The sequence below is a fragment of the Dreissena polymorpha genome, chromosome 11 (genome assembly GCF_020536995.1).
Source record: "Dreissena polymorpha isolate Duluth1 chromosome 11, UMN_Dpol_1.0, whole genome shotgun sequence".
Classification (NCBI taxonomy): domain Eukaryota; kingdom Metazoa; phylum Mollusca; class Bivalvia; order Myida; family Dreissenidae; genus Dreissena; species Dreissena polymorpha.
In genome coordinates this window covers 3,167,859-3,190,383 of record NC_068365.1, presented here as the reverse complement: position 1 = coordinate 3,190,383, position 22,525 = coordinate 3,167,859, and the positions used below count along the sequence as shown (strand labels likewise).

The 22,525-nt window shown below is 34.5% G+C and overlaps 1 protein-coding gene across 2 annotated transcripts; it reads left to right on the top strand.

The window, feature by feature from the left end:
• The first annotated feature begins 12,347 nt into the window (after positions 1-12,347).
• On the top strand, positions 12,348-21,575 carry LOC127851618 (thrombospondin-1-like). Of its 2 annotated transcripts, XM_052385443.1 has the most exons (10): positions 12,348-12,460; positions 12,601-12,645; positions 12,771-12,850; positions 14,193-14,261; positions 15,766-15,934; positions 16,195-16,365; positions 17,358-17,534; positions 17,837-18,013; positions 18,179-18,328; positions 20,163-21,575. In XM_052385443.1, exons 6-10 carry the CDS (start codon positions 16,350-16,352, stop codon positions 20,573-20,575), a joined length of 933 nt encoding a protein of 310 aa, XP_052241403.1. In that variant the 5' UTR covers positions 12,348-12,460; positions 12,601-12,645; positions 12,771-12,850; positions 14,193-14,261; positions 15,766-15,934; positions 16,195-16,349; the 3' UTR covers positions 20,576-21,575. The 2 variants fall into 2 exon arrangements, with proteins under 2 accessions (XP_052241403.1, XP_052241404.1); XM_052385444.1 differs by lacking the exon at positions 14,193-14,261.
• The last annotated feature ends 950 nt before the right edge of the window (positions 21,576-22,525 follow it).

Sequence of the window (22,525 nt, the reverse complement as noted above, 5' to 3'; positions counted from 1 at the left end):
AGCTTATTAAATAATCAAAATATTACCGTATACTGCACAGGCAATCCCGGTGGAACATGCCACCTGAACACAGGAGACTTTGCTGTGTAAAAGGTTTGCGAGTTCGGAAACAACATACGATTTTCCAGTGCCAGTGGATCCCAACATAAACAATTGTGACCTTTCGAAGCCAAATTTAGTGCTTTTAACTGTTGGGAGTTCATTTTCAATATCCCAAATATGTACCGTTGCACTCACATTAAAGAAATAAATTAATATTGCCGATATTTGATTGCTGATTGCTTTCGTTCTTTAAAATTTCATACCGCAAATGTTTGTTGACAATTTGTGGGCGTGTGCGTATACTTAAACCAGGCTCGCATCATAACTTATCGTAGCGTATCAATATACCGGAAACCATGAAGCGATTTTCATCTGACCAATCAAATTTTGTTTTACAAACGGTAACGAACCATTATCAGAAGCATGCCGAATCGTTATGGCTGTGAAAAATCAACACTACCATTAATGAAAAAAACTACTTTCAACATTTATTATTGTAATCAAGAGTTATTTGTGTAACTGTTTTGTTATGTATCATTATAAAAAGTTTCATTAACACGGGTGCTAATAAATAACATACTCTGTTTGCCAACAAAGCCAAGAATTTGTGAAAAATGTCTTCATCGCTGTGTGCAGACCTGTGTCACAGTAAGATAATTCGTCAATTTTTTATGAAAATTGCTTTGTTTTATGTACTAACACTGATGTTATGTGAATATAGGTTATGTTTTTAAGGAGATAAATGTGTTGACTATCGATATTCTGTGTGCATATTTCGTTGATTGCATTCGTTTGAGAGATATGGACCTTTATTCAGACAAGGGTTTAAAATGAGATTTTTGACAGTTGCATCCCTTGTATATATATATGGTATATAATTTTTTTTTAAAGATCCCTGTGAAGGGTCCTGCCTCGATTCAGGATCTGCATGGATCTGCGTTCCTAAATCAAAGAGTTGACAGCAAAATGCCGTTGGATTTAACGGAATTGTCCACAGGTACGTCAACAGATGTTAAAACTTGACAGTCTTTAAAATTATGCAAAGTTTCTAAATGCACAGACATTCAGGCTGAAAAAAGCTCAGCTGTGGCCCGATACATTCGTGCCTAATCAACTTGTGTAAACATTCGGACATAGAATTCAATGACCTGACAATGACCCAGTTCATAGCCGGTTGTAGTGCCATAATCCTACATCTAATAAACACAAACACGAGATTAGCGCACGAGGAAATCAAGAATCGTATCACACATTTACGTTCATTGATGTGCTTCGCTTATGTTTATCAATGAAAATGTATTCTGAATATTCATCAGGAGATTTTAATCGATATTGAACGTGGGAATAGAAGCTGGAATGACAGTTGCGCTGATATTGAAAGCTGATATCTGTTGTTGGATCGTACCAGTTCTATTTCGACGACCCGTATGCTAACGACGAGCACCTCGTCAAAAGAACGTGCTTGGTTTTGCTCGAAGTTTCACAAAGGCGAAAGTTCCAAGACGCCTCCTCATGCGACACGAATTGGCGCGGAAATACGAACTGTCAAACATATGTGTGCTACTTGCTTTCTGAAATGAAAGGTGTTACGCGATCACCCGAAATCTTTTTCCTCGTGTCAAAACAGGAAGGACTGACTAACATTTGAATATTTGACCAGGTTCAGGTCACCTCCAGGAATTGCATATGCTAAATAGTGTATTAATTATTTGTCACAGGCGTCATCGTCAGTCGCTCCGTCTTCACACGTGTCATCGTCAGTTACTCCGTCTTCACACGTGTCATTGTCCGTCATTCCGTCTTCACACGTGACATCGTCCGTCACTCCTTCTTCACACGTGAAATCGTGAGTCGCTCCGTCTTAACACGTGTCATCGTTTGTCGCTCCGACTTCAAACGTTTCATCGTCTGTCAATCCGTTTTCACACGTCGCATTGTCCGTCACTCCGTCTACTCACGCGGCATCGTCAGTCGCTACGTCTTTACACGTCGCATTGTCCGTCAATCCGTCTTCACACGTTTCATCGTCCGTCAATCCTTCTTCACACGTCGCATTGTTCGTCACTCCTTCTACACAAGTGTCATCGTCAGTCGCTCCGTCTCTACACGTCGCATCGTCCGTCAATCCGTCTTCACATGTAAAATCGTACGTCACTTCGTCTACTCACACGTGACATCGTCAGTTGCTCCGTCTTCACACGTGTCATCGTCAGTCGCTCCGTCTTCACACGTGGCATCGTCAGTCACTCCGTCTACACACGTGGCATCGTCAGTCGATCCGTCTTTACACGTGTTATTGTCATATACTTATTCGTCACTCAAGGGCTCGTTCATAGATGCGTCGTCGTCATTCGTCCCTAGGAGCGGCCTGTTAATACACTGCAATGGAAATGATCCGGGTAAAACGGAAGTTGGAGGTGCTGCTTTCAGTCCGAAATGTGTAAAACCAAGTCGTGTTTTCATTTCTCGCATATAAACGTTATTGCGATGGTTAAAACGAATCTATATCTATATCAAATGGCGGATCTACATAGCCGATAGCAAATAGACTTGAAGTACGCTACACTGTTTCAGGAAGAAGTTTGTAGAAATGGGTATAGGGAAATTGTTATCAATGAGTCATTGTTTAGATTTGAGAATGATTGGTGACCGTGATTTCAAAGTGGCATAATGTAGACTGTTGACTTACATGAGAACTCTACTTATTATCTGACTTACGTTCATATAGACATAGTGCATTTATTTATTTTGTTTATTGTTTGCTTTTGCTATCATATTAAAACATTTAATGATATTAAGCGTGAGCAGATTAATTGAAAAGCTCCAAACAAATATAATATATGTGTATATTAAATGTTGCATGCATTTACAAACTTGTGTTATTTCTGTGAATTGACTTTTAAATATGATAACTCACATTTGGTGTTTATATGTGTTTATTTTTTCTATCCGAAACGGAAGTGGAACGATGTACGGAACTAACTGTTCTTCGCCACCAGTTAAGTCGCACGCAGAAATCAGCTTACGCACTTGGAACTTATCGGAATTTTAAGACTCAAATACATTCCTTTTTGTTATTTTGTGAATATTATTCTCTGCAAGAATGCCCTGTACATATCGATACCATCTGTTTATATGCGCAATTTTTGAGTCGAAGTATGAAATCTCTTCAAAGCATTAACACTTATATCAACGGTATTCGCATTGACCACGCCTTTAGAGGCGTTGAATTCCCTGAAATATCTGATATTTCTTTACAATTGACGTACAGGGGTCTAGGAAAATCACTTTTTCATTCGCCTAAGCAAGCGCCCCCTATGATGCCAGAGATTTTGTTTCAAATTTATTGTGCTTTAGATGTAGATTCTCCGTTTCATGCGACACTTTGGTGTTTGTTTTTGTTTGCATTTTACATAATGTGCAGAAGGTCAAGCAAATTTCCCCGTTCTGTATTTAGTTTTTATCCCACCAAATACTAGTGTAGAACTGATGTGACTGTTACTGATTTTGGACTCCATGTTTTGCTGAAATACTCTTAAAACCAATCGATTCGGAGACAACAACGTTTAATCTTCGTCTTTGTGCCCTGTTAAAGCATTTCAGCGAATGATAAAGCTAGTTCCCGTGGAAAGCACCAGCCCTTTGTTTTGCATTGTAAACGATAAAAAGGTAGTCCCGGTGGACGCCAGCGCGCTGACAGAAGCATTTCGACGCACCATGTCTCTCATTTCAGTTCCAAACGCGCATGAATACACCATGCACTCTTTCCGCCGTGGTGGCGCTTCGTTTATTTTTAAATGTGGCGTGCCAGGGGAACTCATTCAACTGTTTGGCAATTGAAAGTCTGACTGTTATGTGCGTTATCTGAGATTTTCTTTGATAAACATGATTGAGGTTGCATATAAAGTTTCACAGGCTTTGTAATTATTTTTGGCCGTTATTTTGGGAGGTTTTGGCTGTCTTTGACTTGTCTATTACCTTTGTGTTGAAACTATGTTTTTTATTTGAAGTACAGCCAAAAACAATTTCGGCCCAAAAAAAAAAAATTAATTTAAACTTGTGTTTGTTTATTCTCTTTCTGACCGTAATAATTTGTGTTCGAAAGGATTTTCCGACTGCAATTAGTTGCAATCTACTTGAACAACGGGTCACGTGAGTTCGCAGCACGGATGCTGATACTTACCCACGGGATTGTCATTTCGATCCCTTTGATATATGCATGATATATTATACTGCTGGATGTATTTGGCAATATATATTCCATTAAGGGTTGATATACTTTCGTAGTAAAATCTTCAGAACACGATAGAGTGCTAGCCATGTACAGTTTTTAACACCCACTAATATAACGTACATAAGGATTCAAACCATTTTAATTGGGATGACACTTTACGCACTTGCATTAAGCGAAGTTTTCCCAGAAAGAGGCTTATTTGTCCAGTGTGTCAGTGCCTTTAATATAGCATACCACATTCTTGATGACGTTGTATCAATCTCTTTTATTAACGGCAATGTAAACGATTGCACACACGACATTACAGCTATTGGTCAGCTTTATGATCGAAATATGTGGCTTCAATTAACACCCAGTCACAGGATAAATCTTAAAGTATGTATTAAATGTATTTATTATACTGCGTATATTCTGATATTTAGCATCATCTATTGTACGGCCGCACTTGTAAATTATTATTAATTATAATTTCATATATTTAAAGGGACCATCAACCACGAATGACGAAAAAATAATAGTACCAAAATACCGTATTTTTTACAATTATTAGTTTAACCCTTTGCATGCTGGGTAATTTGTCGTCTGCTAAAATGTCGTCTGCTGAATTTCTAAAATTAGCATTTTCTTTGATTTTTTTTCAAAGAATACTATCAGAATAGCAAACAGTTTGGATCCAGATGAGACGCCACGTTCTGTGGCGTCTCATCTGGATCCAAACTGTTTGCAAAGGCCTTTAAAATTCAGCTCCAGCGCTTTAAGGTTTAAATTGATGAAAATATCACGACTGGTATATAACACTACTTGAACTAAGTTGTTAAGTTTTCATATTTTCAGTATATTCGGTAATAAATTTTACTTGATACAGGTGCCAGGTAACTACCAGTTAACTATAAATAACACAAGTAGATTGATCATCATCGTCACGTCGTTAACCCAGGAATGCAAATGGTGCATTCGTATAATGATCAATCTACATGCGTTATTTATTTTGTGTTTATCGTTATGTCACCGATGTACTTTCGATTTCATATCGCGAAATTTTTTAATCAACATAAACTAATATTTATTGTAAAAAAATACGGTATTTTAGAACTTTTCTTTTTTCGTCATGCGTGGTTCACGGTCCCTTCAATATGTTTCTGTCTTCCGCTATTAACCAACACCAAAAACTGTAAAAAATAAAATAAAAATGACAACCGTACTGATTGCAGTTATTAATATTCTGGAAAAGTTTAGTGCCCTGGGACTGATATTTCCGCAAAACCGGTTGACCGTGACCAATTGTTACTTTAAAAGATATTTATAACTGATAAGTCATACGGGTTTTAAGAATCTAGATTTTCCATGTAACTAAATGAAACAGAAGTTTTATCGGAGCAAATTCATCCAAAATCCGCTATTTTTAATAATTTCTTTTTCTATGTTCTTAAAATTATTTTTCTTTATGTCATACATGAATTAAATAGATATATCAGAGTGATGTTACCTGAGCGTGTCATCCATGACAACGTTTTTTTCTTCACCGAATACGATTGTATTGAAGGTCTTATTAAAAACAGCAGTGGGTCATGAACAAATCAGCGTTATTGGCGTTAATATAAATCTTTATAACTTTGAAATGTTATCCGAAGAATCATGCCGCATACAACTACCATATGTTTGATACCGCTTAAGTGCGTTACTCGTTGAAGTGTGATTTTAATTTAAATATATTTTTAATTTTATATTTATAATGATCTCTTAATATGTAAATAATGTTAATAAAAAGTGAAAAACCTTTAAGAAATGTTCATTTATGTACCTTTTTGCGGATGTTTCAATCAGATGTCTGACCCTTTAAGCAGCCTGCTTTAAAGCCACACACGTTGAAATGAAATACATGGCACAGTAAATTTAAGCATAAATAAGAAACATATTTTATCTATGCCAATAAGAATATATCTGGTGGTTACAAGTTAAAAATCCGTCTCTTTTGCGCTTTAAACTTATAAAATAATCGCGTTTGTCGAAATGGACGTATACGTCTAGCAATCCTACTTTCGGTTTTAAATGCGGCACCGTTTGAAAAATAATAAATGATGCTAACTAGGCAATAGATTTAATTTTATCTATCTCAATTAGAATATATATGTAGGTTACACGGTAGAAATGCGTCTATTTTGCGCTTTAAAACTTAAAAATAATTGCGTTTGTCAAAATGGACGTATACATATAGAAATCTTACTTTCGGTTTTAAAGTTTAATAAAATAATAAATTACTTGCTAACTAGGCTATATATGTAATGACAATTTTGCACACTTTCAAATTGCATCTATATGTATTGATGAACGTGTACTTCATTTCAAGATGTGTGATTTTAAGTCTGCGTCAAATTTGTGCGAAAACGCGACAGTTATTGCGCCTTGTAACCTGTGTATGCGATATGAAGCTCATTATTTTTTTGCACTTAAGTACTATTATATAATATTTATATCGCTTTTATGTGTACAATACAATCAAATAACAGAAAGTTACATAGACGTTACACGTCATTCCATCATTAATCACTCGTCTGATAATAACACCACTAGTATTACATTATTCTCAACTCAGTCACGTCAGCACTTTTCCAGAGTTGTATCTGTGTTGAAATATATCATTAAAACATATTCATAGGAAAACAATGTTTTGAACACCAAATATTTATGTTGTAACTTGTTGCATTCGGATAATGACAATACAACGTGTTGTCACTCTTTGCAAAATATCGGTTAAAGAATCAGAAAATGTGACAAACACCTTTTAAGCATGATCGAACGAAATTTAGAGATCGATGGCAATTTGTGCGGAATTTGCAGTAATATTATGGTCAACATCAAACAAGAGGCCTTGGTGAGTGAAGTGCTTTAAGTATTTTGTTGTTAATCAAGTCACGGAAAGTGATCACTTGCCTTAATAAAAAGACAACACGTGCGTAAATAGAGTTTCGTGTTTCTAGAGAATAATAGCACAGCTATATATCTCATTAAAGGTTCACCGGCTATACACAACAAAATATGCTGACAAATAGATACGACAGTTAGTTTGGGCCCTCAGAGACGACACATACATGTATATGGACTCAATCGTTTGAAGGATGTATATTGAAACGTTTGCGAAACGAAATTCTAATTAAACAGAAAGTGTCATTCATGATTAGCCTATGTGGGCTGCACAGGGTAATCTGACACGACACTTTAGGAACATGCACTCAGCCCGGTATACCCAGTGGGAGGCTCAGATGACAGCAAGCCGGGTCTCTCGTCGTGATCGGTACGTATATATTCATAATCGAGTGTTTGCGGTTGCGCCGTTAACGTATATACATACGCCATGAATTTGCCGGTACGCACAATGTCATAACCCATTCCGATTAACGAACGCAGTTAATAACCTGATCGAAACATGACTTACTTGAGATAAAAATAACTTATTTAAAGAAATAGAACTTGGCATATGTCCATGATTTTATGTTATCAATCATTTTACTTTGATAGTTGAGTAAAAACATTTTGCAGCTGAGCAAGTTATTGTGTGCAAGTTTGTTTAGTATATAAAACGTCCAGAATTTTAGAAACGTGTTGTTGTTTTTTAACTTCAGAATAACTTTTGACACTCATTTGATAGGAGGTAAAGTAAGAAAGGAGTATAGTATAGAAATGAGTAGAAACACACACATAGATGTCTATAGTTATATACTGGCACTATACTAACTTCTTTTAGTACGCACAAATTATGTAGACACATGGACTCGAAGTAAATTTGAGGAAATGTGAACTCTTCATAATATTTTCTATTTATAAGCTGCTAAGATAAATGAAAAACCTAAGTATGTTTCTAATACGTGGGTGTTAATTTCAATTTTAGAGATGTTTAAATATTACCAGTACTTTTTACAGCAGAAATACCTTCATTTTATAGTTCGAGTAATCTTTATATAATAAGGAATAGTGGCAAGTTGTGAGTGTTTATTTCATCTTGAAATTTACTCATTTACGTTTTTAATACAATATTTTGGTTTAATCAATATAAATCGTTTAAGGATTATGTGATATTGCTTGTATATTATTTTAGTCTTGAATTTCTTTCATTACTCAACGTTTCTTCTAGTAATACCAGGTCAAATGTTACATTAAGATATATGCCTTAGTTATATCGGAATAGCTAGAGAACATTACCCTCAATCGTTACCAAAATGTGTAATATAGAGATATTGCTCACATCAATTGATATTGTAAAGCTAGAGCGAGTATGGAAATCATGTACTAGATGCCTGGAACATGGCATGGGACGCGAAATCAAGATTCTATACAGAAGCAACCCCTCTAAATTTAGAACTCTGCTACTTTTTTATGAAACTGTAACGTGTGCCAGGAAATCAATTATTCTGCGTGGACGGATGCCAAAGATTTCTCCGAGAAATTCTTCCAATTTGCTGGGTAGTGTAGAACTATTTGAATGCTGAAATTATTCCGTGGTACCAGACGAGATGACGTCATGAATGTTAATAATGGGTTTCTTAAGGTCTTTCGAATTAAAGATTGACCGAATAATGGCACTTCAGGCCCTGTTTGATTGTATTTACTAACATAAACATGTATCTGCCCACATACATTTTGTAAGACTAATATAATTAAATGACATTTTGATGACAGATTACTACTCATTTAAACGAACGAAAAATATGGTTCATGAAAGCTGACGTAGTTTGTTAGTGTTAATGATAAAACACTGAATTCAAGTCGGGTTTATACCTATCCTAAAGGACAGGTAAAACTGTCCAAACGTATTTTCAATAACGCTACACATAATTGGAATTGTCTTTCTTTATAGCATAGTGTTTCAGTTTGTTCAGTTGCTTTTGTAAGATGTGGACGTTTATAGAAACACCTTTCTGTAGGTTTAATACAATATCACAGGAAGAGCAGCACAGTTTAAATCGTTTACGCAGAAACATTAAGCAAGTTAATCATGATGATGTAAACACAAATATACATTTTGAAATATTGACATCAAACATAGTATTTATAAACAAACTTAATAACTACTTTTCCTTCTTCTGTATAGGTTTTATAGTCTGAACTTGAAATGCAATATACAGTTGCTTTGGATATGAATGCCATTATAATGTCAAAACGTAAAAGTTTGTACAATCCCCCAAAATGGTCACATTAATCTAACATTTCCATGACAAACTGTAAATTTCATCGGCAAAAACCAATATATTTGAGCAACGTCTCGTTAAATAAAGATGCCTGCTTCCACATTGTCCATCTTTCACAAACAGACGCCTCATGTCTACTACTAGCCACGTCTGTCCACTGGGTGATTATTCGTTTGAAACTCTCGGAAGCTAATCATCATTCTAGTGGTGGGAGAAGAAAGGAACCTTTGAGGCGCCCTAGCCCACAATAAAAGACGTTGTCGGCCACAGGATGCCTCCGCAGCTTGCAGTATTGATTTAGTTTCACGAATGTCTGCAGAGAGCTCCCGCTGTTTGGCGCATGGTGGCTACTTAGGCATTCTCCTCGCATTATTCCCACTGGACACGCTTTGATCGCTAGAGGTCTGTAACAAAATATCCATTCGCTTCTGGTACTAGATTTAGGTGAAATAATGGGAATATTCGAAATAATGGACACTACTGGTTATGCTTTATTTGGGATATTAGTATATAGTGTGCTTGTATCTATTCAGTCAATGCTGCTGAATATAGTGCATATACAATCAATATTTTTAAATGGCAAAATCCCAATAAGCATCATCATGTATATTATGGTGAATTTTATTTCGCATCATTCTTAGGAAGCATATCATAAGTATTTATTTCTAATTTTACCTTTTTGAAAAATGTCAGCAGTATTTTGCTTTGTTAGCATGTGTCATGTTAAGTGTTATGTAAAGTGTTAATGATGTGTGACTCCTCGCTTAATATTTATTGTAATGTGAACATTGCATAAATCAACAGAAATTTGCCAATAATGCAACATTGAGCTCATTTGACCAGTCCGTCCGTTTTTATCAACCACTTTTTAGATTTAAGTCTAAACAAGAAAATTCTTGAAACTGTTATGTTCTAATTCTACTTAAAAGTGAAGTCTAGCATGGCAGTTGGCATCTATAAAAACATAGTTCTTCTAAAGGAACGAGATGTTCATGATACAAGTACCGTATTTAGCCAGTAAATGAGTCGTGTTCTGAGTAAATTTGGCTTAATGCATGTGCGTAAAGTGTAATCCCAGATTAGCCTTGCAGTTCGCACAGGCTAATCAGGGATGACACTTTGCGCCTTAACCTGATTTTCGGTAAGGAGAGACTTCATTGAAACCAAAAATACCATAAAAGCGGAAAGTTTCGTTCCTGATTAGCCTGTGCGGACTCAACAGGCTAATCTGGGACGACACTTTACGCAAATGCATTATGCCCAGTTTTCTCAGAACACGACTCATATATACACACTTGTACACTTTTATTGAGTCTAAGGCTATTCTGTATTCTACACTCTGAGAATGAATTTGTAAATACGGGACCTGCTGTCTTATTTTCTTGAAGTGCGGATTAAATAGTCCAAGCCAGCTTGATTGCAAGTACACGATGTATTCAACGAGGTTTTTACGAACTGAATAATATTTTATTCTTGGTAAGTACAAGAGCAAACTATTAGAAAATAATGATATTAAGGCAAATATAACTAACTTTCATTTTACAAGCACATTCAAATATCGCTTGTCATCAAATTCTCTTTAAACACGGTCGAACGGTACATAGTGGACGTGTATCGCGGAGGGTAGACGATTGCACAGACGAACTGGTGTACGGATATGCATCAGTACTCACACTTCCACGTCGTGTCATATTCGATAACAACTTAAACATTAAACACACAAACAGTTATCTATGTTCATGTAGGATCGCTGCCTACGACTAATTATATGTTGGTTTAATTATGATTAAATGAAAGCAGTACGTTGGGCACACATGTGACTTCCATGTTAGACATATTAGAAACTACAATTTTGACACTACTAGGAATATTTTGGGGAAAATCAAACTTGTCCCTTCTTCTTTTGCAATACCAAAAGAAAAAAAAACTGTCATCAAACAATCTTTACTTATAAATACAAACACGTGAAAATGACACCCTAAATAATTATTGTTCATTGAATGAGAATTTATTAATTAACTAAAACGCCTTAAAACTTACACAAAGTAAATATAGCAGTAAAAACGAATGCATTTAATAGTATAAGCAAGATAACTCTTATCAATTTAAAATAGACACCATATCACGTGTTATCTCCCATAATCTCGACTTGCGCGCCGATGATTTTGATTCCAAACTAAACGACATTACGCTCTATTTTAATGAAACTGTTTCGGATGGCTATCACCGGACAAGCTTTGAAAACAATAAGCATTCACTCTATTACATAACTATATGTACATGTCGATACAGGACATGAATATCCGGACCTTTAGGGTCTTTTTAATTTCCCAGATATAACCCTGATTGTTCAGTAGCATCCAATGTAATCTAGTAACGCTAAGTACAGATAAGGTTCCTGTTTTTGTATAATGATCGACACAACGAGCAAAGACAATTTATAAACCATTTAGTCTATGAATAGGCCATACATGATAATCGTTTAATACATTTACATACTTTTGTTGTCAATACATTTCTACCGTAACATCAAAATATTTGACATAAATAGCTTAGGTTTTAATTCTTCCCGTTGATTGATTTGTAGCTTTGTTTATATTTTCTTTTTTATAAAATGCAATTTAAACGATGTCTGTGTTTAAGATAACAGGATCGTACAACACAACTTGGCCACGATAACTGCTATTTTATTATTGTTAGTTCAAAATCGAAACCCGAACGAAACTGTGCATATTTTTAAGTTTCAAAACAGTTTGAAAACTTTGTGCTTCATAATAATATTATTATCTTATTTAAATTCGTGTTGGTGTTTTGATGCATACACATGTATCCATAACTGTAGAGAGTTGGCCCCCAATCTCACTCCTATCAGGCAGTACAAGAAATACATTGAATGTTCTACGAACGTCAAAAAGAAGGACAAGAGAAGCCATAGAAATGAATATAAAGGGCTTGTGTGCTGATAAGAATTAGTTGACAAATTACGGAGATATGAATATAGGTTAGTCAATTTGTAATTTCATAATCATGGTCATTAATATAAATGCTAGTTCTTCTTTATTATATAACTTACTATAAAGTTCTTTCTTTTCAATGATGAACCAATTTAAATTATTATCACGTGCCTTTGCTGAATTACAGGTGTTTGGTTTTCATTGGCTGCACTTTACGTGACTGGAGTGGCAGGTATGGAAGACACGATCATAGCTTTTATTTAGCGTCTTTGTATCCATTTACATAAAATATAATATTCGTTCTTCAACCGTCGCCTTTAAGCACTTTAATTTTATCTATTTGTTTTTTACTTACAGAATGTCTCGAGTGTTTTTTTTGTCTAAATATCACTGATCCCAATGATTGTCGAGCGACTACTCAGTGTTCTAGTGGACAAGTATGTACAATTAAATTTATATTTCAAAAAGGATATAGAGAATACAATAGTAATGTAATTGTGTATTTTAATTTATTCGAACATGTGAAGAACGCTTGACAGGGCGATGCTTGCTTAAGATTAGTCGGATAAATTCAAGTACACGATGACACTTAAATAGCATTCTACTTATCATACATTTTTTTTAAACAATCTTTAGCGAGACAATAAAACTATTATCGTTTAAGTTTTATAAGCAATTTTCATCACATATTTAACAAGAAACCGTCGGAGACGGGTGATGCTCCCCAAAGTTTTTTTTGTCACAATATTGCACTATATATTCAGATAAAAGGAAACGTCTTGAGGACACAGTAGTTGGGGGGACAAAAATTGTTTTATAGAAAATTTCAAAAGGCCATAACTCTGTGAAAAATCATCCGACCAGAACCCGCTGATAATATGCACATCTTCTATTGGTAGTGAAGCTTCCCATACAGTTTAAGTGAATTCCGGTCATTAGTTGCTGAGAAACAGCCCGGACAAAAATTGTGCTCGGACGGACAGACGGACGCACTCACGCACGGACAGACGAAGCGGTGACTATATGCTCCTCCCAAAATAAATAAAACATCGTTATTCCAGTACAGTCTACATTATTGAGGATGTATACAACTCAATTTCACCGATTTCATTCGAGTCATAATTTCAATACATTAGATGTTATTTTAGTACAATTATCTATCCTTTACTCACACACACGTTAATGCAGTTTCGTTTGAAAATGCCCACACGATCGCGTCTTTGAAATTAATGAATGATGCAATCCATTAACGTAATGTCAGCAAACTAGCGCGTGCCGTATTGCGGTAAGTTTTGCATTCAGTTAATAACAATAGAAATGTTGTTTTTTTTTGTAAATGACTAACATATATTATTGTTATACTGTACATTGATTTGAAATGTTATCATTCAATTCACCCATACAATGAAATTTAAGAAAAATGAATGGGTGTTAAACGTTTTAACGATTTAAATTGTGTGCAAATCTTAACTCATTTTGACCTTAAACACAAATGAAAGACAAACATAGAAGTTCACTATTTACAAAAAGTATAAAGATTGGAAGGCATCTTAAGAGCAAGTGTACACGACACATTGGGTTTCATTCTATAAAATAATTTTGCTGTATGATTACAGATTAATCAGTGCTATTATTCACTACTTCAAATCGAACGATGAAACAAACAAGTTTAACATAGTATGTATTTACAATCATCACCGCCTGTTCGTGTTTAGTGTTTAACTAGCATGCTCAATGTTGCATTTGCCTTTTCTTACTAAGTTTTTAAATCTTTTTTAGTCCTGCTTTTTGCAAACTGTCCAAGCTGACACCGATTTACGCTACAATATGGGCTGCCAAACCAATCAGGTACATTTATATACATGAAATGCCTTTAATCATACCACCGCATTTTATCTGCCTGATATAATGTTAATGTATAATGTATAATGTATTTTTTTATATCATGGTCAACAGGAAGTTCTTATATCAGTCATGTGTGAATGATGGTCATAAACTCGGAATCAACTATAAAGTAATCATTTTTAGTAAAATCGAATCAGATTCAACAAAACAAACAATTTGATACCAAGATGTAATATATTTTAAACACAAACTGCAACAAAAGCAAAAAAAAATTGTAACAGATAGTAAGCGCGCGTGCTCATGACGTCATTATTAACACGTCAACCTCTAAAAGTCATATTCTTTCCCGCTAAAACTGCAGTTTTTTAGCGATGTGTTCATTATTTCTTTCAAATCGGGGACGGAGAGGTATGATTAACAGAAAAACAGGTTACTGCCTGATCTTTTTGTAATATATCAGGCTCGGCAAGCCTCGCCGTTATATTATTCTAAGCCTTGCCTTATATATTACAAAAAGATCAGGAAGTAGCATGTTATTCTCTTTATTTCTGGTGATGTGTCCGCACTGGTACTTGTGTAAAAGGGTGATTTTCAACAGACCTCTTCTCGAAGTGAAGATCAAAACAATCACTTCTCAACGATAAAGACTGTATTATTGCAAACTGTTAACGTAATATACGCTGTAATTATAGGTCATTTAACGTCCTATATTTATAATTTACTCATCTGGTTCAAGATTTAAATTCAATTCAACGTTTATTGGCAATCCGGTATTCTGCCTTTCGCCAAGAACATATATACAAAAGAAATATGGCCAAGACATGGAATTGTACATTGATACAATTTAAAGATGAGCAAATATGACAATCATAACAACTAATATGTGTGACTACCAAATACAATTATGTTTGCTACTATGCAATTATACTACAGCTAGATTATTTAAATTCTCGCCTCTAAGTTTAAACGCTTCGACCAAAAGTTTTGCAATGTTTTTGAGTTTAGAAACATTAGTACAAGACATCATTGATATGTTTTTACTTATGGTAGGCCATGGTGTCCGGACAACATAGTTTATACGTAAATCGTTATATAATAGCAACATAATAAAAAGTGATATTCGGATTCACAAACATTCTGGTTACAGAGTTTACACATGCGTTCTATTCGGGACAACCTACTAAATCTACCAACTTCTATATAAATAAATAGTAGTAAGAATTCATTGTCCAGTCAATAACTGTGGGGCTGTTGCCTGTAGTTTGTTAACAGTTTGTTTGCACGTTGACTATGACAGCATATACAATTTTAATTTTAGTTAATATATACTACCAAATGCCAAATTCAAATATTTTTGCTGACACGTTAAGTTATTCAACGATTTCTATTATGTGAAGACTCAATACAATTCTCAAGACTCAACATACCTCTTCGTAAGAACGCATCATGGTACAACATGTTGTATTTTTGTGTTTGTAAATATGTCAAATATTAAAACATTTTCCAGCAATGCAGCACCTCCGCTGTAAACCCTTATGGGATCATCGGGCGCTCCGTTTCAACCAGACAACAGTACAGCTGTCATGAATGCTGCAGCACCAACAACTGTAACGCAAACATGTGCACCAATGGGAAACGTCTCGCGCTTTACCATATTCACATTACAGCTTCTGAGTGTAAAGATGACGAAACATATTAACATATTTTTATATGAATATACTATTTTATTAAACTGAAATATTTACCTTGTAAAATTGTCAATACTCAGTGTTTTTGGATACTTCGATATTTAAATTAAAAACGTTTAAACTACTCGCTCTAAAATTGCGTGTAATATCAATACCAATTAATCATGTAGCAGCAACTGGGCTCTATACTAATTACATACAAATAAAATGCAAACAAACAAATTTAAACATACAAAACTATCATTCAGTTGATGGTAACTGGGCTGACTGGAGCATATGGTCAACCTGTAGCGTTACATGCGACAATGGGACCCAGTCACGAACACGTAAATGCTCAAATCCGGCACCTAGCAACGGTGGTCTAAACTGAAGTGGGTCAGCTGTTGGCTCGAAAGTGTGCACAATGCAGCTATGTCCAGGTATTATAGTTGTTTCATTGAAGTCATAACGTGTGTATTTATTAATGTTCAAATTTGCATTGTGTCATATATCCAGTACATGGTAACTGGTCTGGCTGGTCTGAGTGGTCTGGTTGCTCAGTTTCCTGTAATATGGGACTAAGGAAACGATCGAGAACATGCACCAATCCAAACGTTCGGGGAATATTGCGATTCTTACGAGAGGACAGTTAGCCAGAACCAACCCTGCGTTATCATATTATTTGTAGTTATTTATAATGTTGTGTATATTGTCTATTAAGGATAAAGATAAGTCGCATCCCTTAGAGGGTCCTTTCACAGATTGTGACATGTATTGAAGTTTGTCATTAAATGCTTTATATTGATAAATGTCAACAGTGGATCTAAAATACTCAAGATAAAATAAAAAAGAATACAATTAAAGAAAGAAAAAAGTAACACTTAACTGGGCTCGAACCATACCACTGGAGTAAAAGTCTATCGCTTCGACTACTCGGACATCCGTGCTCATAGAATGAGTGATTACTTGTATACTGTATATAAGCAATATTCGTTGTATCGCAAAATATAACGACACAAACAGAACTCTCCAAATTATTCAATCGTTTTGCGTTGCAACGCTTTATACTTTTCAGGTTTTTTTAATCGTCAAAAGATGCATATAATTGATATTTAAGAGCATGGTAAATGTTCTGTATTACTTTTTCCTCCCAAATATCATAACTACAGCGAAAATTTGCGACTTTGAAACATTTTTTTTTAATTTTGTCAATTTACCAAAACGTGATAAGGCCCCTTTAACAAACAGAGTTACCAATTGGTTTGAACAAACAATGTTCCCATACATGTTATTTTGAGATAAAAAAAAACAATCACCATTGAAGATGCGTACAATCTGCTTTTCCATGTTAAACAGTAGTTTCATTTATGAAGAGCATTTGTATCTATTAGAGTCCATAATTGCATGTTTAATGGGTCTGTCTATGCCTCAGTACATGGAAACTGGACAAGCTGGTCTTTGTGGACTGGTTGCTCTGTTTCCTGTGATGTGGGGCTAAGGAAGAGATCGAGAACATGCACAAATCCCAAACCAGACCCACTTGGGGACTATTGTGTTGACGATCCTATCGAGTATGTTGTCTGCCAAAACCTACCATGCGTTACCCCAGGTACGAATATTTTTGAAGTTATCCATAATATGTTAGAGATGTTTCATGTATTATGTACTATTAAATAGATATTAGTCCATTCCCATATATGACGGATCAACCAATGGATGTGAACAAGACTTTCTTTCCAGTTTATATTTCCGAAGGTTTATTATTTATTACAATATATTTAAATTATCAATCAAAGTCCGAAATGTTAACAATATATTATGCCCACCTAACATAGTTGTTCCATTGAAGTTAGAGCTTGGAGATATATAAACGTTCAATTTCCCTGTAATATGGGAATATATATGCCGCAGTACATGGGAAATGGACGAGCTGGTCTGCGTGGTCTGGTTGCTCTGTTTCCTGTGATGTGGGACTAAATAAGAGATCGAGGACCTGTACCAATCCGAAACCAGACCCTTTTGGGGAATATTGTGTTGGCGATCCTATCGAGTATGCTGTATGTCCGAATTACCCCTGTAATGCAGAGGGTAAGTATGTGTTAGCTTTACTGTTATTGTGGTTGAAATAAAACTATTTGTTTAATAGTAATATGTTTTGAAAGGTATGCACGGGCTATTGTATTTCTTACGGAGAATATTTCAATATACAATCCATCCAAAGCATTGCTTTGCAATGATCCATATTTTTCGTAGATGTCGGCTGGTCGATATGGCACTCATGGCAGAGCTGTTCGGTCACGTGCGGTCTGGGTCGAACACTCAGGGTCAGAATGTGCACGAACCCAAGTGGCAAGGATTGTCCGGGAAATTCCATGGACTTCGATGTTTGCTTCATCACGCCATGTGAGTATCTATTTCGTGTGAAACGTTTCAATATCAAATGTGTAATATTTTGTGTGATGACTTTGAATGTATGTGTTATATAACTGCATAAATGTACCATACATTTCATTATGTATGTGCAATAGTGTTGATGTGTATGTTTCAAAGTTCGTTTTTCGATTGCAAAAGACATGTTTATATTATATATTTGATTATATCATGCATATTTATAAAGATTTGTTTCACCCCATTTGTCGTTTGGATTGAATGAATTACAATTTTTGTCTTTAAAAAGATACGTAATGAAAAATCCCGTTATCTTCTTTACAAGCGTATAGGAATACATATAAACCATCCCCATTCATATGTTTATATGAACTGAAGTAAACAAATTTGTTATTTATTAAACTGTTTAAGAAAAATATACTTTATTCTCTTTTATGAGAAATGATACTCATTTAAACTTCATTGCAATATTTTCAGTGTAATTTATTTTCTTATAGTTAATTAGGAACGCACATCTTGCGTTGGGCTTAAACTAGTATTTCCTCATGATTTCAAAATAAGATAAAACATATTCAGCCATAAATTTCGAACAAAATGTTTAGGTAAAGCATGATCAGTCAAAATGATTATCAGTAATGAAACACACGAAGTTATGTCAACTTACAAATAACTATTTTCAATTTACGTAAAAGTCATGAATGATTAAATTTTTGCTAAATGCAATTTTACCCAAATGATATGTCTGCATATATAAACGGAAGTCGAGAGTGAAATATGATGTCGAACTTTATTCAGTCAAGATCGCGAAAATAAGATGTGAGAGCATGATATTAATATCCCTATCCCTCATCGTTTTTTCAAATATATATATTTATTTATATATAATCGACGCTCACATCTAGGTTGCAGGTTGAAAAACACGACCTGCGATGCTTGGATTACTGTAAAGGAACACCGAGCCCATTTGTTCGGCGTTAACATCCAATAAAATCAGTCGTGACTTTCAACAGCAAACTTGTTATATAAATGTCCTAAGATACAATTTTCGAACACATATATGATTTTGATTTTCCACTCATCAATAGAATTATTATTATTATTATATAATTAGTACGAATGTTAATTCACATATTGTTTATTACACATATATTTTCTTTTGAACATTTAACATATTTTATATAGTAAACCTAGACCAATAAACAATATAAGTTATTTTTTTTTAAATATTAATACAAAATGAATTGTACCATATATATATATATATACCTTTCGAGTGCATATTACGACAAATGCACTAATATGGGGGCACTGAATTTTGAAAAACGTTTCTGCGGAATAGCTTTAAAGTGCTAAATCCAAACTTATAAAGATGGAGTTCTTGGCAAATAACGTTGACTCTAACCATAATGTAACATATTGGTTAGTGCTAGATTGTTTGTGTACCCGCCTCATAATCCACAATGGTTTATATCACAATAGGCTAGAACACTTGATCATACTTAATTTTGTGATCGGACACTTCATTACGATATTTTAAAACGTGACCTTAAACGTTTCATATAAAAATACAAAGAAGAATAATCGAAAAAAATCGAGCCTGTAAATACTATCTTGATCAATTTAATGTGTGTAGGAAAATATATATGTACACAAATTTATATTATAAGTATGTACGTTTATGGCGCAATACATTGCTTTTGCTTGTAATGTGGACCGGATTTCTTCAAACTAAGTATAGATTTTAATGTTTTTTTATAACTGTGTACACACGGTTCTTGAAGTTGTTCCTTTAAACAGATTAACGTTTTTATGGATAATAATGCGTCATATGTGATTAATTTTATTACAGGTACTACGGTAGCATTCCTCGCTCGCGGTGTCAACATTTTGCCCAACCTGGTCAATGCATTTCCTTCTGTGCTCTCTAACGAGGGAAATGCCTACAACCCGAACACTGGGCACTTCACTGCCCCTGTTCACGGAATTTATTACTTCTCAGCCCAAATATGCAAAAGTAAATACATTTATATGAATTTCAACATACAAACGGGAGATGCAAGCAGCATGAGCGAAGGGACACTGTCAAGTGCAGTTGACACCGATGGAAACGCGTATTCATGCACAACGAGTTCAGCATCAGTGAGGCTACTCAGAAATAAGCACGTTTGGGTGTTAATGGCGTCTAAATACAACACCACTTATATGATTGAAAGTTTTGATGCTTGGAACACATTTACTGGTACACTTATTCAAGAACTTTGATAAATATGTGTTGAGTCGTGTTAATGTTCATTTATTAAACGTGTATAGTTTTGCGCCAATTAATTAAAGCCAGGAATGTTTAAATTTAATAAATTACACAATACAATTATTATCCAATCGGAACACAATTAAAAATGATTTATAGACAGCGTTATTGAATAATTCAATCGCAATCTTTATTTCGAAACATATGTAAAATTATTGTTTTTAGGAAATGATTATTATATTTTACACTGACACTGCGGTTTAAGTTACATTTGCCTAAATAAATCGCTCTTCGCTTCAGTTTCAAAACTTTGCTGTCCACGTTAATATAGAGTAATTTATATACATTTTTTTTGTTCCTGAATCAGCATCCACGTATGACAATACAACCATTATATTGATATTCTTTGTAGTTTAGTTTGTTTTTCATCCTGTTTTATTTAAAGGTTATACTGGTATAGCTTATGGTGCATTATATCGTGGCTGAATGAAAGATACAACAAAGCGTCAAACAGATTTGAAGGAAATGTACTATGTAAAGCGTTCAAGTTTTAAATGTATTTGAAAATGGTATCATATCGTTATATAAATATATTAACATAGTTTAGTTATGCGCACTTTGTTTATATTATTCAGTGTGGCATATTTTGGGGACTTAATTGTACACTCCTATTCATAAACTACAATTATGCGTTCGAGAGTTGCTTCTTAAAATGCGCAGTCAATAGTAAAACGATCTTCTTATCTTATTGTAAGTCTATGCTATTTTTGTTGTCAAACAACAGGACAAAATAAGACTATTATAGAGACGAAACCATCCACAAATCACTTATGTGGAGCAACTGTTTACTTTACTATAAACACGTTTAATGTTTAACTATCGTCTACGTTTCATTCCACTATTTCACCAACAGCATTTTTTGTGAAATTTTGTATCGCACAATATTTGTATAGAAAGACTTTGTGAAAATCGGAACCTTTATTTTAATGTATAATAAAGGAATTACAAACAATTTACACATGCTTGTACCAGTTGGCTCAATATGGATATTTGGTGAAGAATCGTTTCTTGTGACATATTTTTGTTCAAACATGTGCTCGAGCACAGCTTTTAAGGTTCTTTAACGTCAACGGCAATACACACACATAATTGCATGTAACCCGTGTTTGCTATTATTTGATATTATATATGAAGCTTATTATTTGTTTGCACTAATGTTATATTGTTTAATATTTATATATTGCTTTTATGTGTACAATACACTCAAATAACAGGAAGTTACATAGACATTACACGTCATAACATTATAAATCACTCGTCTGATAATAAAACCACTAGTATTACAACTCATTAGTCTCAATGCATTCACGTCAGACTTTTTCCAGAGTTGTATTTGTGTGAAATACATCATTAAAAACATATTCATAAGAAAACAATGTTTTTAACGCCAAATCTTTATGTTGTAACTTGTTGCATTCAGATAATGCCAATACAAATGTTTTGAACTCTTTGCAAAATATCGGTGAATGAATCCGAAAATGTGACAAACATCTTTTAAGGATGATCGAACGAAATTAGTAGTCGATGGCAATTTGTTAGGAATTTTCAGTAATATTCTGTAAAACATAAAAGGCCTTGGTGCTGTTAGTACTTTCTTGTAAATCATGTTGTGGAAAATGATTACTTGCCTTTATAAAAAGACGAAACGGGCGCAAAAAGAGTTTCGTGTTTCAAGAGTATAATAGCTCAGCTATATAACTCATTCAAGGTTCAGCGGCTATACAAAACAAATATGCTGACAAGTAGATACGAAAGTCAGTCGGTGCTCTCTTCGCAATCAGTTCGTATGCGAACCTCAGTCTGTGAATACTGGGGGCCGTTTCATAAACGATCGTGCGACAATTTGAACTTACGAGAGAATATTGTAATCTTAATAAGTAAACGAACTAATTTGCCATGCTCGT

Excerpts from the sequence above, each read along its gene's own strand:
- LOC127851618 (XM_052385444.1), top strand. Across the intron at positions 17,535-17,836 it reads CCTACCATGCGTTACCCCAG|TACATGGGAAATGGACGAGC; the intron begins GTACGAATATTT and ends TATATGCCGCAG. Across the intron at positions 18,014-18,178 it reads TTACCCCTGTAATGCAGAGG|ATGTCGGCTGGTCGATATGG; the intron begins GTAAGTATGTGT and ends TATTTTTCGTAG.